We start from the raw sequence: 23,589 nt of genomic DNA, 5'->3' as shown, positions 1-23,589 counted from the left end.
CCCCGGTCACTCTGAGGAACTCATCCTCATTAAAGAAATCCTTTGTATGATGCTGCATTTCTTTCCCAGATTTGTGGCGACCACACTGGAGGAGGAGGCAGGGGCAGCTGTGGCGGCCACGGCCGCTGCATACAGGCACCCAGCAGTGCGTCCCCAGCAGCAGACTTGGTGTCCCCAGTGTGAGGAGCCCAGGCCTTGCCCATTAGGCAGTGACTAGAAACATACCCTCCCCACCGCAAGCAGCCTCCTCAGCGACTACCCCAAATCCCTAAACAGATTCCTGGACTGAGAGAAACACAGTCCATAGCATGAATGTTTAAGAGCTGGATTTGGTAGCAAAAGGAACAGAAAATCCCTTCCCAATTCTGAAGTCACTCACAAAATCATGTGCAGCAGTGGGTATTTGTGCCTGTATATATGACGGATTTCATACTTTTGGCCCCAGAATGACATTTCAAAAATATTTCTCCCTTCCGAAGTGTCAACGGCTGTTCTTATGTCCTGCTATTGTGAATCAATCCTCTGTAAACCATACTGTGCCTTTCCCCCTGGACTTTAGTGAAAGAACTGTGCAAATGCAACTGCTTCATCCCAGAGTGACTGAAACAAAGACTAATACACAGGCAAGGAGCAGCCTTCCCAAAATGTACCCTTCTCTGATTTGGGAGGAGAGCTCCTGGAGGCACCAGCCCGTAATTGTGGTTGATGGTTAATCCTCCTTAGTACAAAGGCCCATCTTTTCACGATGCAGAAGCACCATTGACACAGGACTAACCTTTAGAGTTATATCCCAAACTGGGAGTCCAGAGCTTAGACATGGATTGTCTATGCCTCTTCTAACCTGAACAAAAAGGATCTGAAGAAAATCACATTTTTCCCCTTGCAACAAAGCATTCCTAATCACTTCAGCTTGTTGGTGAATTTTTATTCCCGTGTCCACTTGGGATATTGAAATCGATCGCAGCAATATTTAATATATTACACTCCCAGGGTCATCACTCTCCTAAGACCGAATTCTCTCTCCTTCATGCCCTCAACTCAGCCTGATTTCTACCCTCCCACTGCCATCTGTCCAAGTCCTCCTGTTTTTCTGTCCAAATAACGCCTTTAATTCTCAGCCCAGCCCCGGCAACTTCACGTTTATTTTGTTTTCTGGTATGGAAAATACTGAAAGCTCTAGGCAGCACTGCACTTAAAAGGGAAAATGAGGAGCTCAGTAGATTGGAGAAAATTAACCTGCCACAAACAACCTCATTAAAGAGCTGCCTACCAAGAGTTAAGAATTAATAGCAAAATGGATGGGAAAAAACCCTTGAGTGAAGAGACCTTAAAACCGCTTTCCCTGAAAGGTGCATAATTTACAAGCCCAACCTAACATTCAGTTTTATTTCCCTTTCCTAGTGACCTGTCCCATAACCTTGTAATCCACTGTGGGGGCGTTTTCTCTTTGGTCCCTTTCTTCTTTTTTTACACACACACCCATAGGTTTGCAAATCCAAATACTTTCTGATATTTTTGGTTGAAAAATGCACTTAAATTGTTTGGGGCCTTTTAATTTAGAAAGACACTTTAAGAGACTCCTGGAATACCCTTTGGGAATTGTTAGATGATTTGAAGAGTGCCCTTAAAAGAATTGTGTTTGGATAGGAGGGGTTGTGGGGGAATCATGCAGAAAGCAGCAGGAAAAACCAGAGTGAGGACATTGTGTAGATTTAGTGTTCTGATGGAGCTATGGTTTATTTTGCACATGAAGTTCAAATTTAAGTAAAGCCCATGTACGTGGGCTGTAAGTTGCTTTTCTAATGTTTTATTGGGCATTGTATTCTATATTGGCATTTTATATGCATAATCTCATTTCAATGCAGAGCCGCATACTAAATCCTGGGGCAAGCAGATGAGAATGCAGTATGGATATTACACTCAATTTCATTGGCTTCAATAAGACTTTGCACATCGCGATTTCCATTGTAATGGCTTATCTTTGGCTAGAATTTTACACACTGACATGCTATTCCTTTGGCCAGGATCCTGAATGAAGAAACCGTGTCAATGGAACAGCCATAATGATTCCATTCACATTATAGAAGGAAACTGGGATCAATGGTTCTAACAGTATTTATATTTAAAATTTCCTGTTTTTCTTAATAATCATTTTTGCATTTTTTTTTTCCTTTGAAGGAGATCACATTTTAAATCAACTTTGTAGTATATACTACCTAATGTTTCAAAACAAGAAGAGATAGGAAATCCACCATCAGGATGCTTCCAATTCCTCTAGAAATGCTTCCATCTTGTCAGAATATTATATGTAGCCCACATGTTATGTAGGATTGGATCCTATTCAGATAAATCAACTAGAGACTGATACAAAGAACAAGATTTTAGAAGCCCTTGGCAACCTCCCTAAGTCTACATAATGAAGTGTCTTTTCCTCCCATTTAAATTATACAAAATAAGTTCTGTTTTTCTCCTATTCAATAGTAATGTTAAATTACAAACCACAGACCAAAATATATGGTATAATAGGAAATGTTGGTATTTCAGAGAAAGTAGATGTTTCTGAGGTCATTTTACTAAAGAAGGTGGCAGGCCTATATAACTAATTCCCTAATTTACTCCCCTCCCCCCAACTTCTGAATTTACAAAACATAACGATGTAAAAAGATTTTTAAAAAATAGACAAAACATTTTTATTTCCCTGAAATTGTATGATCAGCAAAGCAATTGAACAATTCACATGTTAACCAAGCTCTTCTACTTAAATTTTTTCCTTATTTAGGAGGTGGGGAAGTACCATCTCTCTCTCTGTCTCTATTTTTTCACCTCTCTTTCTAAATCTCAGATGAGAAACATTCTCATAGCAGTAACATACGCCCTTTTAATTCTCAATCATATATGTTTTAAGGTTTTTTAAAAAAAGCCTTTATTATAACAGATAAAAATCAAATTTGGCTTTCTGAAGACCACTTTGCCACATGATGTATAACACTTGGAACAAAATTAAAAGTATCTCTTTGCATTTGCATCTGGCAATGTACTCCATGTTAGAACCATAGCTGTGTGTTTATGGAGTTGAGCCCTCCTCCACGCTGTTTTTTATAGCCCAACCGGAATAGCTCAACACATGCAGGACAAGAGGCTGGGAATTTCTGGCCCCTCACCCCAGCAAGAAAGCTCAGGGTCACTGCAGGCTCCCAGGCTGCCTCTATCAGCATTGCTTTAAGTCCAGATCTTCCTCTCTTTCCGCCTCTGGAGAAAGTGTTGCTAACTGTTGGTATTCCCCCATGAAGCCTTCTCCTGGGTGCAAGGATTAGGCATAGAGAGGGGAAGAAGAGGACAAGCTGAGAAGGTGGGAGAAGATAAAAAATAGATGATAATGAAAAAATGAAAAAACTTGTTATGGCAATTTCTACCATAGCATGCAGGTTTTTACGTTGAGTGGACCTAATAGCTAGGTGTTTGAAAGCTTAACCATCCCCTAGTTTGCACATTTAGATTCAATGTAGAGGAAGAAAACTAATCTTGCACATTTGCACCACTGACAATCAAGGTATTCATTTGAAAAAGAAGGAAAAGGAAATCTAGAGAGAGGCAGGGAAGAATGAATCTCAAATGCGCCTTTATTCCTGGGAGATCCAAGAATTTAGGTCCTTTCCAGTCATTTCAGACTGAAACCCTTGCCTGCTGACAAGCTTCAAGATCTCTTACATATTTGCATCATGTCTAACTTCTATGGAAGGAGGGGGCTTCTTCCTAAGCTTGGTGCTGTCTCTCTTCCCTACTGTTTTTCCTTGCCACTGCTCATCACTTATCACAATTATTGTGCTGTTCCCAAAGGTAACTTAAACTGATCTTAAAGAGGGCAAGCACTCACAATGGACATTATATCCCAACCCTTCCATGCCCCACATGTGCTTGTCCAACAGCCCAGACTCCAGGAAAATTGAGTTTGTTTGTTTGTTTGTTTTGATGGCTTGGGGAAGAGGGCAGGCAGCCACTTAGAGGGTTTCCTCTCTGTTTCCCTCCCATCCTTCTGAGCACCCTGGTTGGGGAGGGCTTTGCAGACCCATGAACAGTTGTTCTCTGTGAGGCTGGCGATATTTTAGGGTCTAAGTGTATTGACTGCTAAGCCTCTTCCATCCAAAAGGGTCAAACACAAACATATTGATGGCACTGATTAGATGAATAACTGGATCTTACTGGAGGGCCTCAAGGTTGCCTGTGATTCTCTCTCCACCTCTTCCTGTCTTGCTCCAGTCCTCTCAACTGGGGAAAGATCCGGGCAGCAGGAGCTAAGGAATCCGCAATACCTGAGCATCTCAGGTACTTGGCCTGCTTCCCCTAAAGATGTTTTTCTTTCTTTCTTTCTTTTTTAGACTCTGTGGATAAACACACACACATCTGCAGGCAGCAGGCTCTCCTTATTCCATTTTGAAACCTCTTTTCCTCCACCCCTCTGGCCTTACTGTCCCCTGTAAGGGCACAACCAGTGCCCTTCCCCCAGTTAGGCACCAATCTGCCCTGAAGCCTTGGATGCAGCCGCAGAAGAATAGAGAGCTCGTTCACTGTGCTGCAGCTCCGGGAAGAAGTCGTGGGAGTCAAGTAGTGGCCTAGGACAGGGCTGCTCCTGACCAGGAAACATTTATTCAGCTGGGCAAAGTGAGCACCCACTCTGGTGATCTTAAGTGCTGCTGTTAGGTCCTAGGTAAAGAAAGAAAAGGAATGGCAGTCAGCGATTCCCCCATGGAAGCCACTGACAGGGGTTTAACTCCATACATTTTGGGACTGTGTTTTTCTAAACAAACTGGTTTGATCTTTAGGGAAAGCCAAGACACATGAGGAAAACATCCTGTTCTGAGAAGCAGGAACGGTGGAATCGCAGTTAACTGCTCCCGAGTGCGTTCATCAGGAAAGGGGCTTGGGAGTCCAAGGCTTGAATTTGGTGAATTCGTACAATTTGGAGTATTCCGACTTAGTATTGATCCCTAAACTCAATTTTGAAAACAGCCTCCCTCGAAGAAGTGTGGGTTGCGTTATCCCAGTATTTGCACGCATCGATTGGACTAAAATAAAATGCATCGTACTCTCCGCAAAGGAGGAAGAGGCAGGGAGAGTCACAAGAGGAATAGCAGAAAGTGCATAGTTAATATGGGTTGTACGCGAATCCGCGAAACAAGTGCTTTAAACCCAGGGGGATTTCACGTAATAGCTAATTTGGTGAGAGAGCGAGAGTGCGCAGAGGGCCATCTTAGAAGGGAAGCAAGATAGCTGAATATAGGTTTTTCTGACTGGAATTAACATTTCCTTGTGATTTGCATTTGTTAATGTCCAAGCCCTAACGTAGAGTCCACCTAACCCAGGGTTTTCCACCCCCCAGTGCAGGCTCCCGAAGAATTTCCCTTCCCTCTGGCCACACTGTCAGAGCTCAGAGGCTGCGGGGGAGCCTGAGGCTGCTTTTCCCTCCGACCCACTGGATCTTAAGTCCTGGAAGGGCGGCGGGGCCGAGCCCAGGGAGGCGCTCTACAGGCCCGCAGGGTCCGGCGGGGTCCCGGTCTCCAAGCGAATCAGATGAACCCAGCGCCCTCCTGGTTTGGCCCATAGCCTTCCGGGGTCCCAAATGGCTGGAGATGGGAAAAGGAGATAGGAATATTTTAGATAAAAGAAGAAATCCTTTCTTTCCCTTGTTTAAACACACACGCACACCCCAAAACGGTTCCTCTTATTTCTCCTGTTTTCTGGGTCCATTTCAGGTTCCTAGTGGAGGGGGTGGGGGGAGGAGAGAAACCGCGCGTGAGAAAAAAAGGGAGAAAGAGGGAGAGAGAAAGGGAGAAAGAAGGCTTTAAACAAAAGACGACGAGGCGCAGGCAGGGGTCTGGAGCCCTCCTTCGGGGACCGCTCGGTCTGTAGCCTGTCCAGTCCCCCGGCCCTGCATTTCTGGGCGTTCGGCAGGCGTGGCCGAACCGGCCGGAGCCCGCGCTCCACGCGGCCGGAGAACTGAGACAAAGCCCAAGATCCAATCCACCACGACCCGCCCCCCGCCCCAGACAGGGCGGCTCGAGCCCGCGCCCGGGGCCGGCGGCCTGCGGTCCAGGCTGTGACCGGAGAGGGGCGCCGAGTCCCCTGCGCCCGCCCGCGGCCTCGCCGCCTGGCCTGCCCGGTTCTCCTCGCAGCACCCAGCAAGCTGCTCTCGGCGGGCCTGCGAGTTCAAAACACGCCTTCTCGTTCCCGAAAGCCCGGAGCCCCTTGCCACGGTCTTCCCGGGCTGGCGGCATCTCCAAGGGTCGCCGCGGCGCTCCTGGCTGGCGTCCGCTTCCGCGCTGGGCCTCGGAGGCCGAGCGGCCATTTACTGCCCTCTGATTGCGCCAGGACCAGGTTAGCTCATAAAGCCTTTCACACTCAACAATGGGGATTTTCTCAACAATTAACAAGAAACAACATAATAAAGCCATTTACAAAGACCTTGCTATTTACTATAAATTAGGCACTCTTTAAGAGACCAGTGCGTAATTTCACACACTTTACAACTGGGGCTGCATTTTAAACACCCGAGAAAACAAGCTTGTTGCACTTTCCTGTGACCTGTCTGTGGTGCACCTCTGCTTCCCCTCTTCCTCTCCAAGCAGCTTTGTTTGCATTGCTGCACTCAGGCCTCCCCAACCCGGAGTGGTTTTCCAGGTCACTGTCTCACGTTTCCCGGTCATCATTCCACTTTCAGACGCACTGAGCGGTTCCAAGGGACGGAAACCACGGCGCCAAAGGAAGCAGGCCCGGCCCGGCGCGTTTCCCCGACTTAGGGGGTGCTGCCGGGCCTGGCCCGCGCCCTTCCCGACTCCGGGCCTGGGCTCTAGGGCCACTTCCTAGGGGGCGTTCGCAGCCCCGCCGGCCGGCCCAGTGTGAAGCCCCAACTCTTCGGCACTTGAGTTCCGCACACGCATTTGGAAGGCCTTGGCCAGCCCTCCGCCAAAGGCGACAAGCTGGGCCCCATTTGCTTGGGGAAGAGCTGAGGCCTGGGCAAGGAGGTGAGAAATAGGCAGGCGGCGTGTGCGTGCGCGGGGGTGGCAGATAACTCCAGGCCACACAAAAGGAGCGCCCAGAGGCGGTTCAGTCCCCGAGAGCCGACCCCGGGGAGGGGGCCAGGCCGGCTGCGCGCCCCGGCTTCCCTGCCCTGCCCCGGGTGGGCCCGGCCACGACGTCGCCTGGCCGCGAGGCCGCAAGAAACGCGCTGGGGGTCGCGCGCAGAGGGGTGCGGGCCCTTTCGCCCGGGGAGCCGGTTGGTTCATTCGGAGGAGAGCAAGATCTGGGCGGGAAGAGAAAGTCACAAAGAAATTTGTTTGCCACCGTGCAAAATGGCGGCATTTGCACATCTTTCTGGTGGCGGCGGTGGCCCAGGCCAGAGAACCGGGAGCTACCCTGGGTCAGCGCGGTGGCTGCAGCAGGCGGGGAAGAAAGGGACCTCTCGCCCCCGGGCCGGCCCTTGGCCCGCTCGGTTGTCCCCGGCCTTCCCCCCTACCCCCCAGCCCGCCAGTCCCCAACCCAGAGCCAGCAGCCCCTAGACACTGACCCCTGTTTACAAACACAGCCTGGGGGCGGGGTGGGGCGGCCGGAACGCGGGCTGGCGGTGTGGGGGAGGCGGCCCGCTCCCGAGGACGCCACCAGCAGAGAGGGACGAGGAGTTGGTGCGAGAGAGCGGGCCCGGCAGCTGGAAAGGACTGAACGCCTTGTTTTTGAAACTGTCAATTCCCTCAACCCCTATTGTGAGGGCTTCATGCAAAACATCTCAGGCCTTTTAAAGTAGGAGCTTGTGAGGCCGCCACAGTTTGAAAAGGAGCGAGAGAGGAGCGGGGCCTAGGGCATGGGCAAAGAATGATAGCTGGGCCCCACCCCCCCAGCAAAAGAGGGCCTGCCAAACAGGTAAAATGCAGCCCTCCCCCCTCCACCTCCTAGATCTGCCCTACGTCCCCACCCCCCAGGCTAGTTTGCAAAATGCCCTCTGGCCTAGGGAGCAAACCAAAACCAAAGCTAGCATTAAAAATAGCGCTTCCTTCCAGGGAAGGGGAAAATCGTGTGGAAGGCCAGGGTGAACCGGAGGACTCCCTAAGGTGGACGCCCTGTTCCTCCTTTCCGTTTTCCTGAGGTTTCCTGAGTTTAGTTGATGGGGGAGCCTTTATATCCCCCGCCCCCCAGGCCAGTGTGGCTCTAGGAGCTCCCTTTTTCACATTTCTTTTTCTTTTTTTCCAGCAGGAAGTATTTTCAAGGTGAAGCAAAACTCACCACGTTTTCTGTCTTTTGTAGATGCTAATGCTTTATTATTATTTTTTTTAATAGTTGTGTTTTGTTTTTGTTTTACCATAGAGGATTTTTGTTTTCTTTGAAAGAAACAAAAAATGCTTTTGAGGAATTAGTCTACATCTCTTCCTGCATGCACACAAAACTAGCATTCACATATCAGCAGAAACTTCCAATTCTTGTGCCTGAAACTTTGAGGAGTTTCTAGACCATTGAAAGTCACCCAGACATGGATAAGATAAAAATCCACACACCAGCCCATCTAGTTTATGTTATTGCTGTTTAGTGGTGGCTCCTTGTTGTTGATTTTAAAATAAACAACCATTATTGAGATTACTTCACTGTAATCAAGTAAGCCAGTACAAAAGAATACTCACTTTAAAAAGTAAATAGTTGAGAAAGAGCAAACTGCATTTGCTAAAAAGGCAGATAACCTGACTGTGGAAGACAAGAGTACACACATCTCTTAAAAAAATAATTAAATCTTCATTTCACAGTCTTATCAGGAAACTACTTTTACAGGAGAACAAAAATAACTTGTTTCCACAAAAAAGTCAGAAAAAGAGCCCTTTCCTTCATTTTTTTTTCTTATGCCTGTAAGTGTTGAGTCTTAGACACAGGAATCAGTGACCCTGGAACCATATAGTGTTTTAAACAAACAAGCAAAAAAAAACCTCTCACCTGAAAACATTTAAATGTAAAAAATGCAGTCTATCAATGGAGATAACTTTTGTTTTTCTCTCTATAAGTCTTAAGTTTTTGAACAAATAGGACATTTATAGCATCTTAGAAAATCTAGATCTTGTCATCAATCATAAACCAACCAAAATGAAATAAACTGTACTAGGAATACAGCAGAATAGGAAAACAGCTAAGAGGCTCCTCAAAATGGAAGAATTTGCATTTACAAGTTACTGAATACTATTTGGTACACTCTCCTAACAGAAGCCCCAGCTGAGGTTTTGCTGTGATTGGCTGGCTTGTGGTGGTACTGTGGGGAGAAATTTGTGTGGACTATTTCATTTCTTCCTTTTTGATGGTATCACTCTGGAATGCCTCGGCCTCCCTGCTGCTCATTCTCCAGTTCCTATAAACTGAAACTATTGATTCTCTGAGGGTTGGAGACCAAGTGTCAAAGCTGGAGGCCGATATTTTATGTCAGAGATTCCATAGGGTATATTTGTTTTAAATTGTGCTTATTGTGCTTATTCCAGCTCGCAGTCCTCCCACACCCAAGATCTATAGGCTTCAAATATACTTTCAATTTATAATTTAGGCACAATGATTCCACAGCCAATAAGAAAAGTACTAGTCTAAATGTAGTCATACTTGAAACTTTCTTGACTTAGCAGTAATTAAAGAGTAGAAATTACAGACTTCCAGTGTGTGTGTGTCACACTTTTTACAGATTGATTTTGCAGGACAACTGACTGCACCCAAATTCTGCTGCCTTCCAAAGAGGCAAGAACTGACTGAGAAGCCAATGGCTCAGCTTTCTGGGGCTTTAGCTGTAACTTGTACTGGTCTTTGAAATTACACACAAATATGATTTCAAGGATAACATCCCCCAATTTTTACTTTGACCATATCTATCATCCCAATAAAAAAAAGATCCAGTGAACCTACATCTGGCAACATTCAAGAAGGAAAGGAAGGGAGGCAGTTCAAAGCATCTGTTTACTCCATCCAAATGTATTTGGATGCAGGTACTCTCAGCCTCTGTCCTTTACAATAAAGAGTAAAACCACAGAGCATATACAGCAATTAGGGCTGAGACCATCCAGATCTATCTGAAACATTTATAGACAAAAGGAAAATTTCAAAGGGAGTAGGAATTAAAAGGTTAAGGGGGGGGGGTGGAAAAAGACTGAATTTCCATGAGAAATAGTGACTTCAATTCACACAGTAAACATTTCATTGATGTTTTGTTTCATTCTGTGATATATGATCTATAGATGCAACTTCTTAGGTTTAAGATGGCAAAGATCTGAGATCTATAATTTGTCAGACTAGGGGAGGTGGACCCAAAATTATTAAATTTAACTTTCATCAAAATAGCAAGTGATCTCTGCTTCACTTTCTTCAACCTGAAACTTTTTGCACTTGATTTGTAATAAGTTTGTGAAGTTTTGTTGTTATTTAGGAAGAAACCCACCAGTGGTCTGCACAGAACCTGACTGGCCTCGTCACATGGTATTACAACAAAACACTACACCCAATAAATGCATTTCTTTCAGGCAAAAACATTACAAGTGAAAATGTCAACAAAACCATTCATTCCTGTTAACTGTTCTTCAATCTGGAATAAGTAGAAATGTATGGAACCAGGAATTTTAAACAGTGTTTTTAATTGAAAATAAAGCTAAAGCATGCTTTTCAACAGTGCAAATTTCCATAATTTTGATTTACTGCTTCCATCATCACAACATAGTACACCAGCATGGCCCTTACCAAGGGCTAGACCCTAACCATTTGCATGTTGAACTACTTTGATTTTAAGTGCAAATATAGATAGTCACCTCTGATTGTCACTTGCAGTAGAAACTCTCCTGCTCTATACACAGGATGGTCTGAAAACAGAAGTTTAGAGAGATGCAGAGAAAGTAAAAGGTAATAAAATCCAAGTGCCTGAGTTCTGGTACCAAAAAGCCCTGAAATAACTGTTATTTTTTATTTGGGGTATTCGAACAATTCTGATCCATTTTCCTTTTCTTGGTTGCTTTTTTACTGCTCTGTCACTATAAAGAGTCAGACCATAAAATATCCTGCTATTATGAGAAATATTTTAATTGTTTTGCAACTTTGAGGAGTCATGTTCAGACCACAAGGTAAGCAGGACAATAGTAAGAGTCACCTAATTTAAAATTCTGGGTGAGGACGAAAAAAGGACTTTTGCAATTGCAAGGAGTGGCATAAAAGTAAAATTACACCCTTTACAAAAAAAAAAAAAAGAAAAAGAAAAAAGACAATATTATATTTACTTTACTCGATATATGTGAAGTAGCTGTTACCAGCATTCATTCAGGACTCCCCAATATTTCCAATCAAAAAAAAAAATAAAATAAGTGCAACTACTCTTGGAGAGGAAATGAGGGGAGAAAAAGAAAAAGATACCCCACAAGAAACTTCTTGCTACTTCACTGTGTAACCATGTAACCAACCTAACAAACTTTCACTGAATTAACAGTTACACTTTTAGGTCTGAAATCTAGTGCATAAACTTAATGGCTCATTGTAATATTTATTATTCAACCTTTTGACATTTATTTGTAGCAGTTGAATTGAGGGTACCGGGTGCATTATTAGCATTGAAACAGTAAAGTGTTCCAGCTCTACCGTAATAACTGAGTTTACTTGAGTCTTTAGCCTGAAGTATAGTCTGTGGAATGTAAACCAACCCTTCTCCCACCCCTCCCCCACCCTACTCCAAAAAAAAAAAAAAAACAACCCCGCAATGGAAAAAAAAAAGTAATCCGATTTCTGTCTTCAAAATGCGATAAACCAGGACTCCAAAAGAGGTGTAACACATTAATGGACTTGTACAAACCATCCTGTGCAGTTTACAACAAAAGGAAGGTATGGTTCAAGAAAATATCTTCCAAAAACGCTTTTATGAATTAAATTTCCTGAATTTGTGACTAGGTGGAAGAGGTATTGCAGAACCGCCCAGCTGCCATTTCCATATAGGATGGGCCTTGTGAGGAGGTTGGGAATCCTTAGTGGTGTTTAAGGAATACGCCGGCCACAAATCCCCATCCTTCCCAATAATGAGTGATGGTGGACAAGGAAAATTTGCCATGAAATTAAATGGCCTTTTCACTGCTGATGCTACATTGCTGGCTACCTTTTTGCGTCTGTTTATAACTGTAAAATCATCCAGTGTTCCTTCATGTGTCTCAGTTTTACCTGTAGGACGAGGACTTCTAGCTGATTTCAGATTTGGTTTGACTGGAGGTGTCTGAAGTACAGGTCGCTTTCCCAGTACTAGTGTCCGGTAATTTTTCCTCACCCTGGCACCAAATTTATATTCCCCATCCTCAGGTTTTGGAGAACCTAAAGTGCATGAAAGGCCCTGACTCTGAGCCAGTGGATTTAAGGAAGGAGTTTCTTTTTCAGGGCATGCAAAACCTTCCTTGGCTGTAGTTAACAAGGCGTCCTCCTCTTTACTTTCAGTCACACTGTAAAACTCACCCTTTGTATCATTGCACTCGCACTTTAGCTTATTTGTAATAAGGTCAGGTTCATATTCTTCATTAGCACTACTGTCTTCTACTTTGATTTTAATATTGTGCAGAAACGGCAATGTCCTGTCGCCGGTATCAGTACAGGCATTCTCGGCTTTAGTTGTTGCTGCGGCTGTATCCACCTCGGGATAAGTTGGTGAAGAAGAGGGCAAATCCGTAGCAAATTCAGTACAATGAGGGATTTTGGAATCTTTTTCTGAATTTGTTGCTGCTCCCGAAGAATCATTATTTAAGAACCTAGCAGCTATTGTGTTGTTATCTGCACAGTGTGTAGTAGGAGTTGCTTGTAGGCATTTCCTAGCCTCTCGGAGTATTCTTTGTTGTGGAAATGCATTGTTTGTCTTTGGGCTAGGTGAAGAGGCCCCCTCTGCCAGGCAGTTAATTGTCAGGTCAGTTCTCTTTACAATACTGGAAATTTCAGATTGTGGGAATGTAATCTCAGATACCCTATCGTTTCTTATCTCTGTGAAACAACTCCCCAGGCTGGCCGGGCAGTACACCGGAGACGCTTTGGGGGCCCAGCTCTGCAGATTCCACTCCTCGGGCGACTCCGCTTTGACACTACTCTTGAGATCGGGAAGTCTGCCGGCATCCTCGAAAGCAGCGGGTTTGGTTGCAGCGGCGGCGGAGGCCAGATGGTACAAGAAGTTGGCCTGCGCCTGCACGCTGGGAGGCTTGCAGAAGCTGGTGCGCCTGAAACGGATGCTCTGCACTGACACTTGGCTGGAGCCGGAGCTAGAGTCCGACTCCGTGGACGAGTCCTCCTCCTCCTCCTCCTCCGAGCTGACTTCACTGGAATCCGAGGCCCCACTGCCCCCCTCCTCCTCTTCCTCCTCCTCTTCCTCCTCCTCTCCCTCCTCCTCCTCTTCCTCCGAGGACACAGAGTTGCTGGAGCTGGACACACTGGAGCCAAAATCCGAGTCGTTGGCGGCATGGTCCGAGTAGGAGCTGGACTCGGAGTCGCTGCTGCAACTCTCGGGAAAGCTGCCCAGATGGGGCTGCGGCCGGTGGTGATGAGGGGGATGGTGATTCGGCTGCGGCAGCTGGGCCCGGTGGTGGTGGTGATGGTGGTGGTGGTGGTGGTGGTGGTGGTGGTGGTGGTGGTGGGGAGGCGGGCAGAAGCCGTTCACCAGATGAAACCTTTCCAGGCAAGTGGCCCCGGCGGCCGCCGCCGCCGCCGCCGCCGCTGCCGCCGCCGCCGCCGCCGCCGCCTTGGCTTTGTAGGACCTGGGCAACAGCAGCAGACGGCGGGCGCCGGCGTGCGGCGCGAGCAGGCAGTCCTTGGCGCCCCCGCGCTTGCGCTTGCACCGGTAGGTCAGGCTCACCGGGCCTCCGGCGCCCGCCGTCGCCGCTGCAGCCTTGGGCTGGGGCCCGGCCGCCGACGCCTGGTAGTAGGCGGCGGCGGCGGCGGCAGCGGCGGCGGCGGCGGCGGCAGCGGCGGCGGCGGCCGGGTGCTTGCTGCACAGCAGGCTCCGAAAATAAGCAGGGTCCGAGTGGAAAGCGACGTAATTTCCCTGGAGCGGGGCAGTTTCATAGTTTAGAGGGGGTTTGCAAGGCGAGCGCACGAATTCCGGGTAGTGCGAGCCCGGGTATTTGCTAAAAATCTGAGGTAGATGGGCGGCTGGGCGCGCGGCGGCGGCGGCGGCGGCGCCCGGGCGCGGGGACTGCGCGCTGATTGGCAGGGGCCGCGCGGCTCCGCTCAGGCCCCGCCAAAGTTGGTGCTTGTCCTTCCAGAAAGCCGGGCGGGGGCCGGCGGCGGCGGCGGCGGCGGCGGCGCGCCCTGGCGGCGGCGCCTTTGTGGCCAGGGCCCGGCCGACCCTCCTGCGCTTGGTCTTGAGGACGCGCTCAGTTTTGCAGGAGGTGTAGAGCGCTTCCACGTCTTCCCGGGAGATGAGCGTGCATTTGGCGGCGTGGAAGGCGATGCTGTTGATTGCCTTGAGTTTTCGCAACTCCTCCAGATCGCAGTGGTGCTTTTTCACTTTCAGATGATCCATGCGCTTGTGCACGGTCGTCCTCGGGATGTTTTTCAGCAGATCCGTGAAGACTTGGGAGAGGGCAAACATTTGCTTTCCTTTAATGATGAGGTAGCCGAGCCTCACGCCATCCACCTCTTCAAAACCTGACTTCAGGTCTCCCATGTCGGGCACTAAACGATCCCCACCATTTGCAGTAAATATATACGTGACGCATACATACACATGTATGTATGTTAATCCTCCACCAGATGCTGCGTGTGTCTCAAGGCATCCTGCTAATAAAATAACAAAGACTGTTATTCCCGGCGAAGGGAGTGCCAAACTCTAGGCGAAATTATTGGGGAAAAGAAAAAAAAAAAAAACTATGAAATTACACTGACTTGATTCTTGCTTTTTTTTTGGTTTTCGTTTTTTTAAAAAAGAGGGGAAAAACCATCCGGTTTCTGCTTTGCCAGTGTGTTGGTCTAAGTCCTCGCTGCAAATCAGTACCTGGGCCCCTCTATTCCTTCCTTCTCCATTGGAGCACTATGATAATGGAATGTGAAGGAGAAAGAGAAAAGACATGCAGCTGCTATTCCCGCCGCTGCTTTAGCTACAAATAAAATGACAGAGTGAAGTGAGCTCGTCCGGAGACACCTTCATCAATTAATTCCCCTAAAGCCAGCGCTGATTGGACACTCCTGACAGGTGATGCAATAAAAATTGATATTCCACCCCTTCCCCCCAAAATCTCCCACTAATTAGCATACCCTTATACTGCCACCTCCCCTCCCAAAGTAAATAATACAGTCGGTATATAAATCTTTCCATTAAACTATCGGAGCTCAGAAACAGCCTGACTCACAGACTTCATCAGAAGCAGTGTGTGTACGCTTAAAAAAAAAAAAAGCCTTGTATATTCGCCTTTAAAGGAATATTGCCTATTTTTTGCTTTATTTGAATTTTACCGCTATAGCTATTATCATTTCAAAGAAAAGCATTTTTAAAACATTATCAAGCCTAAATAGATATATCCCACCCCCCTTTTCCTTTGGAAAATGGAGCTTAAGCGAAACGTGCAGAACAGCTTGGTATTTCCCTTATGGGAGTGGGGGAGCCCGGCTGGGAGCTCCAAAGTTAAATCCGCGCGGTGAACCGTCCCAGTACAGACTTACGTTTTGAATTTCTCTCGATTTTCCTTGTTTCCCCCACCCCCTAAAATGCCTTTTTACAACCAGAAACAAAGTTATTTGACCAATGAAGCAGTTCAAGGCTCCAGCTCCGAAACACTGTAACAATTCAACTGAATTTTGGTTCTCTGCTGGGGGGTGGAGTGGGGAGGAGGTAGTTTCACGTCAGACCCATAACAAAGCATAGATAAGCCAGAAATGTGTACACTTTTCACAATTAAGCAGGCTGGATTGGAGGCAGGATGGTCCTAGAGTCCCCAGCACAGCCTTAGCCAGGGTCCTGTTCACAACAGGTCAGAATTCCATGGAGCAGATTGCTTCTGTAGCAAAGAAAAGAAAAGGTAAACCGCCCAAGGTGCTTCCAGAGGTTTTACGTAATAACGATGAAAAGAAAGTGCTGATGTATGATGCAGACTATTTCAGTGGTCTGTGATGCTTTTGGTTGGTAGTTTAAATGAATCTTCCACAACTCCCATTTTTTCCATGAAAGCCAAGCATCTGCTTTTTTTTTTTTTAAATCACTTTGGATGAATATCAATATTGTTTAACCTCTTCTTAGTCAAATTAAAGCATATTTTGGTGTCATTTTCAAGGATATCCAAAATATTGCCAAATGAGAGCAAAGGTCTTCCCAGTCGCATCACCACGATTCCAAGGCAGTTTGTTGGCTGCTTTGCAAAATTCGGCAAAATCTTCTTAACTGTTCGGTGTTTGGAACTACAGCATGAATGCAGCCCAGGCATTTATATGTTTCCTTGTTCTTCCAAAAATAGACACATCCGTGTGGTTAAAAGAATAAACGGATATTTCTAAGCCTGCAAGAAAAAAATTGTACAGTAATTTCTTCCTTCACATTCAAAAGTTCCAGCTTCCCCTGCTCTGGTCTGACTAGCACAAGCAGGTATGGCTCAAAGAGAGAGGGAGAGAGAGAGGGAGAGAGATTAAAAACCGAAGAGTCAGACACACAAAAAGGTAGTTTGCATGAAATCTCGGCCATGGTTCCCCACCCCCACCCTCATCTTTCTTGTAATTTCCCAGGAATTTTGAAGAGAATTGGGAATTTCAAGAAGTGCATCCGGAAATTAAGGAAGTCTATTTAAGAGAGTCTGTAACTCAGAGGTTGGGATTTGAAAAGTCAGCCCTGGACTACTGTTGCACTCAGCACAGATGTAATCGCCGCTCTTCAACTTAATCAATGTGTGTACAAACCGCGATGTCTAGTTCTTGCCTTTGAAATCTAAGGCTTGCATTTCCATCCAAGAAATCAGAGCTACAGCAAATTACATTTTTGTCCCTTGAATGAGAGAAGGATCATTGAATGGATCTCGTGATATTTCAGGCTTTAAACGTAACCGAGAGGCAGCAATGAACAATGCCTCGTCACAGCTAATACCATCCACCGAGTTGGCTTTCTTTTGCATCTGGATGTATCACACCGCGTATTTCTTTCACTTTCGCAGGAGGCAAAATGCAAGAGGTTTAAACAGAAAGCAAAGTTTCCAGGAAAAGCAGATGCTGGTGTTTGTTTTTGAAAGTAGAATGAGCAGAGTCTTTCTATTGCCAGCGACAATAATGTCGTTTTAAAATTTCTCCTGATGCACTTATATACTGCCAGCCCTCTTCCTCTCACCCCACCCCGTTCAATTCCCCTCCCCCAGCTTTAAGATTTCCACCAAAGAGTCAAACAGCCAAGAAATAGTAAACTCAGAAAAAGCCTTTGAGAACACATTACAAAAGGTTGGCTAGAGCGTCTTTTTTTTTTTTTAATTTGGCCAGGTAGTACTAGTTGTTCTCGATTTCTATTGAGATTTTCACACACACACACACACACACACACACACACACACACACACACTCACAGTTCTATTCCTCCTGCACAAGGCTATGTGATTTAGTAACCATTTCAAAATCACCTTTTCCTCTCCTTCCTCCTCTTTCACCTTTGAAATACTGGCAATATGGGTGGTTTTTAAAACTAGCAGAATAGTATGTTTTAAACTAAAGTTACAATCTGTTGGGTCAAATGAAGAAAAATAAAGGCCAAGGGATTTGGGAACTGGATCTATATATACAATTTATGTGAGTATGTTTGTATGTGCACTCAGATACCTTCACATTTATACATTTTTAATACTCCTATTACACACCTTTCTTCTTGTCTAATACATTCTTTTGTTCCTTTAACTTCCCCATCAGTGTGTGTGTGTGTGTGTGTGTGTGTGTGTTAAGGCGTGAGCGTGCACATTCTCGCATGCACATGCACACACACACAGAATGTGACAGACAGCTTTCTTGTGGCCATCAGCACACGTTGCATATCCGGGGTCTTCTCCAGGCACATTGGGGGTCGATCCCGATAAAAAGATCTAGCTGAGGCCCCTGAGCGCTCACACATGAAAGGCAGGGGACTTTAAGATGGATTTGCATGCACACAGGGGATTTCGATCAATAGCTACCAACATTTATGGCTTAGATTATTAATGTGAAAGCTGGCCAAAAGAATGGGGATGAAAAATTAAAGGTGTCTGTTATCAATTATGCTTAAAGTTATGCAATAATTTACTTACTTTGCCTGGATGTGCAGATCCAGATGTATAAAGTACTGTTCTTCAAAAGCCAGGGGGTTCCTTTGATAAATATGTTGACCATGTCAGCCGCCTCTACAATCAAAGATGAACCCTATTCAGATGATGGACTGTATTCAAATTATTTTTTTTAAAAAAAGATATATCAACTTCTATGTTTCTGAAGCACATATACATATGTGGGGTGGATATGCCCAAATTAACATTTATGTGGATATTCATTTCCAAGGGTCCAGGGAATTACTTAACTGAGAATTTAGGCATATATATGATATGCACTGAGTTTGTTAATTAAATGCAATTATTTACTCAGGGAGGAATGCATAATCTACACACTATCATAAAAAAGTATTTTAGCTTTGAAAACAAAGCTGTTTGCTAGAGGAAAATCCTCTGTGGCAAATACAGATAGAAATATATTAATGTCCACTTACTTCTGCATTTGTTGTAAAAAATCAGCACTTTCAGTTTTTAAAGTGATGGGCTATGAAGATATGAACATATTTGTCTTTACTTATCCTGTGTGAATGTGCTAAATTTATCTTCAAAGGTTCTATTTTGATTTATTTTCACTGTATTTTATGTTTAAATACCATTGCAATTCAGTCTGACCTCTTTCCTATGCATCGAAGTAATGCACACGGCATTTACAGTCTTTTAAATGGTTAGCTGGGAAATGCAATAGCAATTTGCAGATGTAGTTTACTAATGGGGAAAGTTCTTTTGAAAACCTGAAGGAAAATCTAAGAGTACTTTTGCATTTCTACACTACAATGTCATATAATTAAAGTATTGAAGAGCATTAAAATAATCCTTTCCCTTCCCAGCCTTCACTCATACATACATAATTTAAATGAGGAACAACACCCCCCCCACCCCCACCCCACCACCATCACCTAACTCTTCACCATATACATTTGTTTTAGTGATTGCTGGCACATTTTGTTCAAAGTGAACTCAGACAGAAAAGACTAGGGAACATCACAAAGGCCTCCACAATGTAAGTACACTGGTTAGAAGAATAAAAGAATTCCCTTGTACTGTTAGCCAAAAGTAACTATAATAAAACATAACAAAGTCTAAAATAATAATAACGACTCATATGGCTGAATTAATTGAGGATATAGGACAATGAAATCCTGTGTGAGAGTCAACGGTTCCTTACCTAAATTTATGTCTTTTACATGTTCTCTACTTTTGGGGAGGGGAAAATGAGAATGCAGGAGGAGGAAATGGCTAACTTGAGGATCAACTTAAATTATAACTTAGTACATTTTCTTTAATTTTTTTCTTTTTTGTCTCATTCAAACAAATCAGGGCAGGTCTCCAAAAGGGCCCATCCTTCTGTTCTTAGGCATCTGAAAATCCTGTTTTTAACAGAAGTTTGGGACACAGAGTATATGCCATGTTGTCTACTGACCCATAATCAAAATGCGGTGACCTTCTACCCTTTTTTTGCCCCCTGACCCATCTTGAATTCAATGCAGCCTTTATAAATTTGCAAATCCTTGGAGGTAGAGGGGGTTTTGTGAGGCTTTGTTCTGAAAAAGCCCTAAGAGTGTGCTTTCTAAATTAGACAAAGGTAGAGCAACAAACTCTGGGGGACAAGATTTTATACAGGTGAGCCATAGGCGACTCTTCAGATAACACATATTGCAAGCCAAAAAGCAGTTATAAATGTGGGAGACAAGAAGGTTACAGATTACGTCAAATTAGAGTATGGTACAAATCACTTTCATGATGTAAGAAATGGTTAGGCCACAATCTTCCTGCTCTCCTCATCTCAAGGGCTGTGGGGGACCCTAGTGATCATGGAAGGAATGGGGTGGGAGAGGAGTAAAGAGAGAGGGGAGGAAGGCTGGGAGGGAAAAAAAGAAAGGAGCAAGACCTGATCTGAATGTACAGGCACATTCCCTTATCTTTTCTGCTATCAGCCAGTTTAAAGGACACCATAATTATGATAGTGATAAAACAATGCTTGCTTATGTGTGCTGAATAAATAAAGAATGTTTACAGCTCAAGAATCTTTTAATTCCAATTAAATGCTATCAAAGAAAAACCACTTTTCCTACTGCAACTGCCTTTCCCCCAATTATCTTGTTTTGTTGCAATATTTTCCTATGAGACACCAGGGCCTCTTACAATTGATCGTGAATGTAGGAAAAAAATCTGAGAAAGTATAGAGTTCTGTGTTGGTGTATTCAATAACCCACAAACCTCAAGATCCACAGTTTATTTGGGATACCCTGATTTTTGTTTATTTCCTATTTCCCATCAGGGAGAGCCAAATATGTAGGAACTGAAGTGATGACATTCAGTGTTGAGGCCTACCTATGGGCTGCTTAAGCCACACTGAAATTCTGAGCACCCTAGAGGGGAGAAGGGAAAGATACGCATGTGAAGCCTGATGATCTCTGGAAAGGGAATCCTCTGGTTCTGTTCCCCTGGCTTCAGCCCAAATTCTTCTAGGAGCACTGGAGCCAATCACTGTCTTCCACTGCTACAGCTACTGGGTGCACACAAAAAAGCGGGAGATCAAAAAACTCCAAGTTCGCATTTATGGATACACAAGGATCATTTCGTATTCATGACTTCAACAAATCACATTATAATCAGATTTTAAACAAGGTTTGGGGAGTAATGCCCACCAGGCTGGACCCTAAACACTAACACATATCACATGCTAGCCAGGAAAGCCACTTGTTAAATTTTGGAATCACAGGGTGAAAATTGTCTTTCAACTTTGAAAAGCTCACTTTTTGCTTTAAAGGCCAGTTTTTACACAAATTCATTTCAAGCAAGTGCTTCTCTTTAAGTCATTCCAAAACGCTATAATTCAAATCTCTGTTTGCTTCCTTTCTCAGTTCCAGTAGTGTTTTGAAAAAAACACATGGCATAACAAACATTATGGAAAACCCACTCCTTCCGTTAAATGTCCTTACAAACCTGCCTTTTTACTCCATCTGTCTAAGCAGCGCATTGCTAAGCAGAAACTTAAACAACATACACACACACACACACACACACACACACACTTTCCTCAAAGAAATATCTAGTATTTCTTGGCATATTCTTTTGGTGATGTGGTACAAAAATACAGTGGTAAAAATTTTCAGAGGATACCTAAATTCCCTGGATGCTTGCGGACCCCTTTCCTTTTGAAAGTTTAGAGCTTCCAATACCCTCAATTCTACTGGCAGAATTAGGATGGACTTAGAGGGTCCTAAACGTGACCGATTCACTAAGGCGGGGGGCTACAGCTTGCAGCAACGTGCTCGGCAACTTAATCCTACGCTAAAAGAGGGCAGAGAGAGAAAAAGAATGGAATACAAACTCTCCCGACATTCGTAGTTACTTTCAAGGTGGATTGTGTATTTTAAGGCTGATGGGAACGTCTGGTTTGGGGAGCAAAAAGAAGAGAAGGTAAGTGTTTGTCCTTGTATCAACCAGTTCCTAGAGAAACAATGAAAGAACAAAGGGAACCACTTCTCCATCTGAACATTTTCTGAATCTCCCTGTTTCAAGCCAAAAAGCCTGCGAGGGGATTCGCTTTACTCTACCGTAAGCAGTTCTTGCCAGGCTTGCTGAGCTAAGAAAGAGAGAAAAGTTGAGCAGCAGTGTAAATATAGACTAAATAATAATAATAAAGACTTGCTGTAGGTATCGCCAGAGCTCCAGCCCCAGCAACTTTAGAAGTTGCTAAATGCAAGAAGGGAAAGCCCAAGAAAGAACCTTTACATTACAGATTTCAAACTGTAAAGTCATTTAAATAGCTTTACTTGCTTTTTGGAAGGATTTCTGCGCACAAAATGTGAAGGTTACTGTCTATGGGGAAAGAGCGGCGTACTGTTCAGGTCGAGAAATGTTCTCTATTTCTATGTGGAAAATAATTTTGTTCAAAGCAAAGGGGATTCAAGTATTGACGCTACTGTTTGTTGATAGAAGAAATGGCAGCAGTGGTTGGGAAAGGAGAGTCGTATATAAATGTATTTGCTTTGGGGTACAATGGTTATCGGCAAGTCGGCCTTTGTGGGTCTGTGTGGCTGAATAAGTGACCGAGTGCCATCGGCATTATATAAATGGATCGGTGTGTGTGGGGAGCCCCCCAAAGCCGGCGAGCACGTGAAACACATTTTTTTACTGCCCCCCCAGCGGCGACCAAGCCCCCTCCACGCCACCCCCAAATCCGTATATTACCTGCCCAGTTACAGTGACACATGTTTATGTTTATAGTCCTGGTTTGTAGTAGTGTCAAGAGCCGCAGCAAGGGGAGGGGGAGGAGAGAGGAGAGGGAGGAGTAAATGCAACCACCCCCACTTGTTGTTAAAGCAAATTTACTGCGTTATTGCAAGGCCGGTACGGGGGGCTGGGAAGTGAGTTGAGAGGAAGGGTAGAGTTGGGTAGTGTGTTGGTGGTGGAAGGCGGGGGTGGGGTGGGGTTAGGAGATCCGGGATGGAGCTCCTCTCTCCAGCGGCCCGGGAAAAGCAGCTCGGTCAACAGGGGAGCATGCTGGCGCGGTCGAAAACAAAAAGGTTCCTCCTGCTCGCTGCGTTCACGTGGGGGGCTCTGCAAGCGGGGCTCCAGGGCCCTGACCTCTGACCCTGGCTCCTCTCCGCGCTCTCCCGGTGCCGCGCGGCCACTTTTTACCCAGGATCCCTCGCGCCGGTCGCGCTCGTGCCGAGCTCGAGTCCTTCTTAATCCTCCATTCCCCGATTCAGTCCCCTCCCCTCTCCCTACTCCCCCCCCGCCGCTACCCCACACCCCGCCGCCGCCAGCCCCGGGGGAGGATTCTCCGGCAGGGAACCCCCGCCCCACCCCCACCCCGAGAGCCCGGGCCGAGGCGACCGCAGTCGGGCCGGGTGGGGCGGGGAGTGCAGAACCGGCCTCCCCTGCTGTGCCGGGCCTGCGGGGGAGGGGAGGGGAGGGGAGGGGAGGGGAGAAGAAGGCGGGGGAGGGGACCCGAAAGGAGGGGGCGCGGCGGCCCGGCCCCACTGCCCTGCCGCGGCCTGGACCTGTTGACTGCTATTGGTCCGCCTCGTCCTGCGCCCTCTCCCAGCCCGCCGCAGCCCCGGTCCTTCCGCGGAAATGTGGGAGGAAATAAGGATGGCTGTTCTCTCCGCCTCCCTCCAACTTTAGTTTTTTTCTTAGGGGATGAGAAAGCAAAGTAATCTCATCCGCTGCTCCATCCTGTCTCATAAAGTCCTGTCATGCGCGGGCCCGCCGCCCTCCCGGCCCTAGCTATTTAAAACCTTCTCTCTTCCTCAGACCAGCTCCCCTGCTCGGAGCCCGAGGGCCCTCGACGCCCCCGCTGCGCTCCCCCCCGCCCGGC

At 45.9% G+C, this 23,589-nt stretch overlaps 1 protein-coding gene and 1 long non-coding RNA gene across 3 annotated transcripts; both read right to left on the bottom strand.

The window, feature by feature from the left end:
* Positions 1–10,615: 10,615 nt before the first annotated feature.
* On the bottom strand, positions 10,616–15,945 carry SKIDA1 (SKI/DACH domain containing 1). Its single transcript, XM_027559996.1, has 2 exons — positions 15,661–15,945; positions 10,616–14,781 (listed from the first exon to the last, which is right to left on the bottom strand). Exon 2 carries the CDS (start codon positions 14,666–14,668, stop codon positions 11,897–11,899), a length of 2,772 nt encoding a protein of 923 aa, XP_027415797.1. The 5' UTR covers positions 14,669–14,781; positions 15,661–15,945; the 3' UTR covers positions 10,616–11,896.
* A 428-nt stretch (positions 15,946–16,373) lies between these two features.
* On the bottom strand, positions 16,374–23,001 carry LOC113903603. Of its 2 annotated transcripts, none has more exons than XR_003514203.1 (3): positions 22,458–23,001; positions 18,243–18,335; positions 16,374–16,490 (listed from the first exon to the last, which is right to left on the bottom strand). It is a non-coding gene; the product is annotated as an uncharacterized LOC113903603 (long non-coding RNA). The 2 variants fall into 2 exon arrangements; XR_003514202.1 differs by lacking the exon at positions 22,458–23,001 and adding an exon at positions 20,592–22,369.
* Positions 23,002–23,589: the final 588 nt, after the last annotated feature.

Source organism: Bos indicus x Bos taurus, chromosome 13 (assembly GCF_003369695.1).
Source record: "Bos indicus x Bos taurus breed Angus x Brahman F1 hybrid chromosome 13, Bos_hybrid_MaternalHap_v2.0, whole genome shotgun sequence".
In the NCBI taxonomy this organism is placed as follows: Eukaryota; Metazoa; Chordata; class Mammalia; order Artiodactyla; family Bovidae; genus Bos; species Bos indicus x Bos taurus.
The sequence above is the reverse complement of the archived record's forward strand: the minus strand, read 5'-3'. Positions and strand labels throughout refer to the sequence as shown.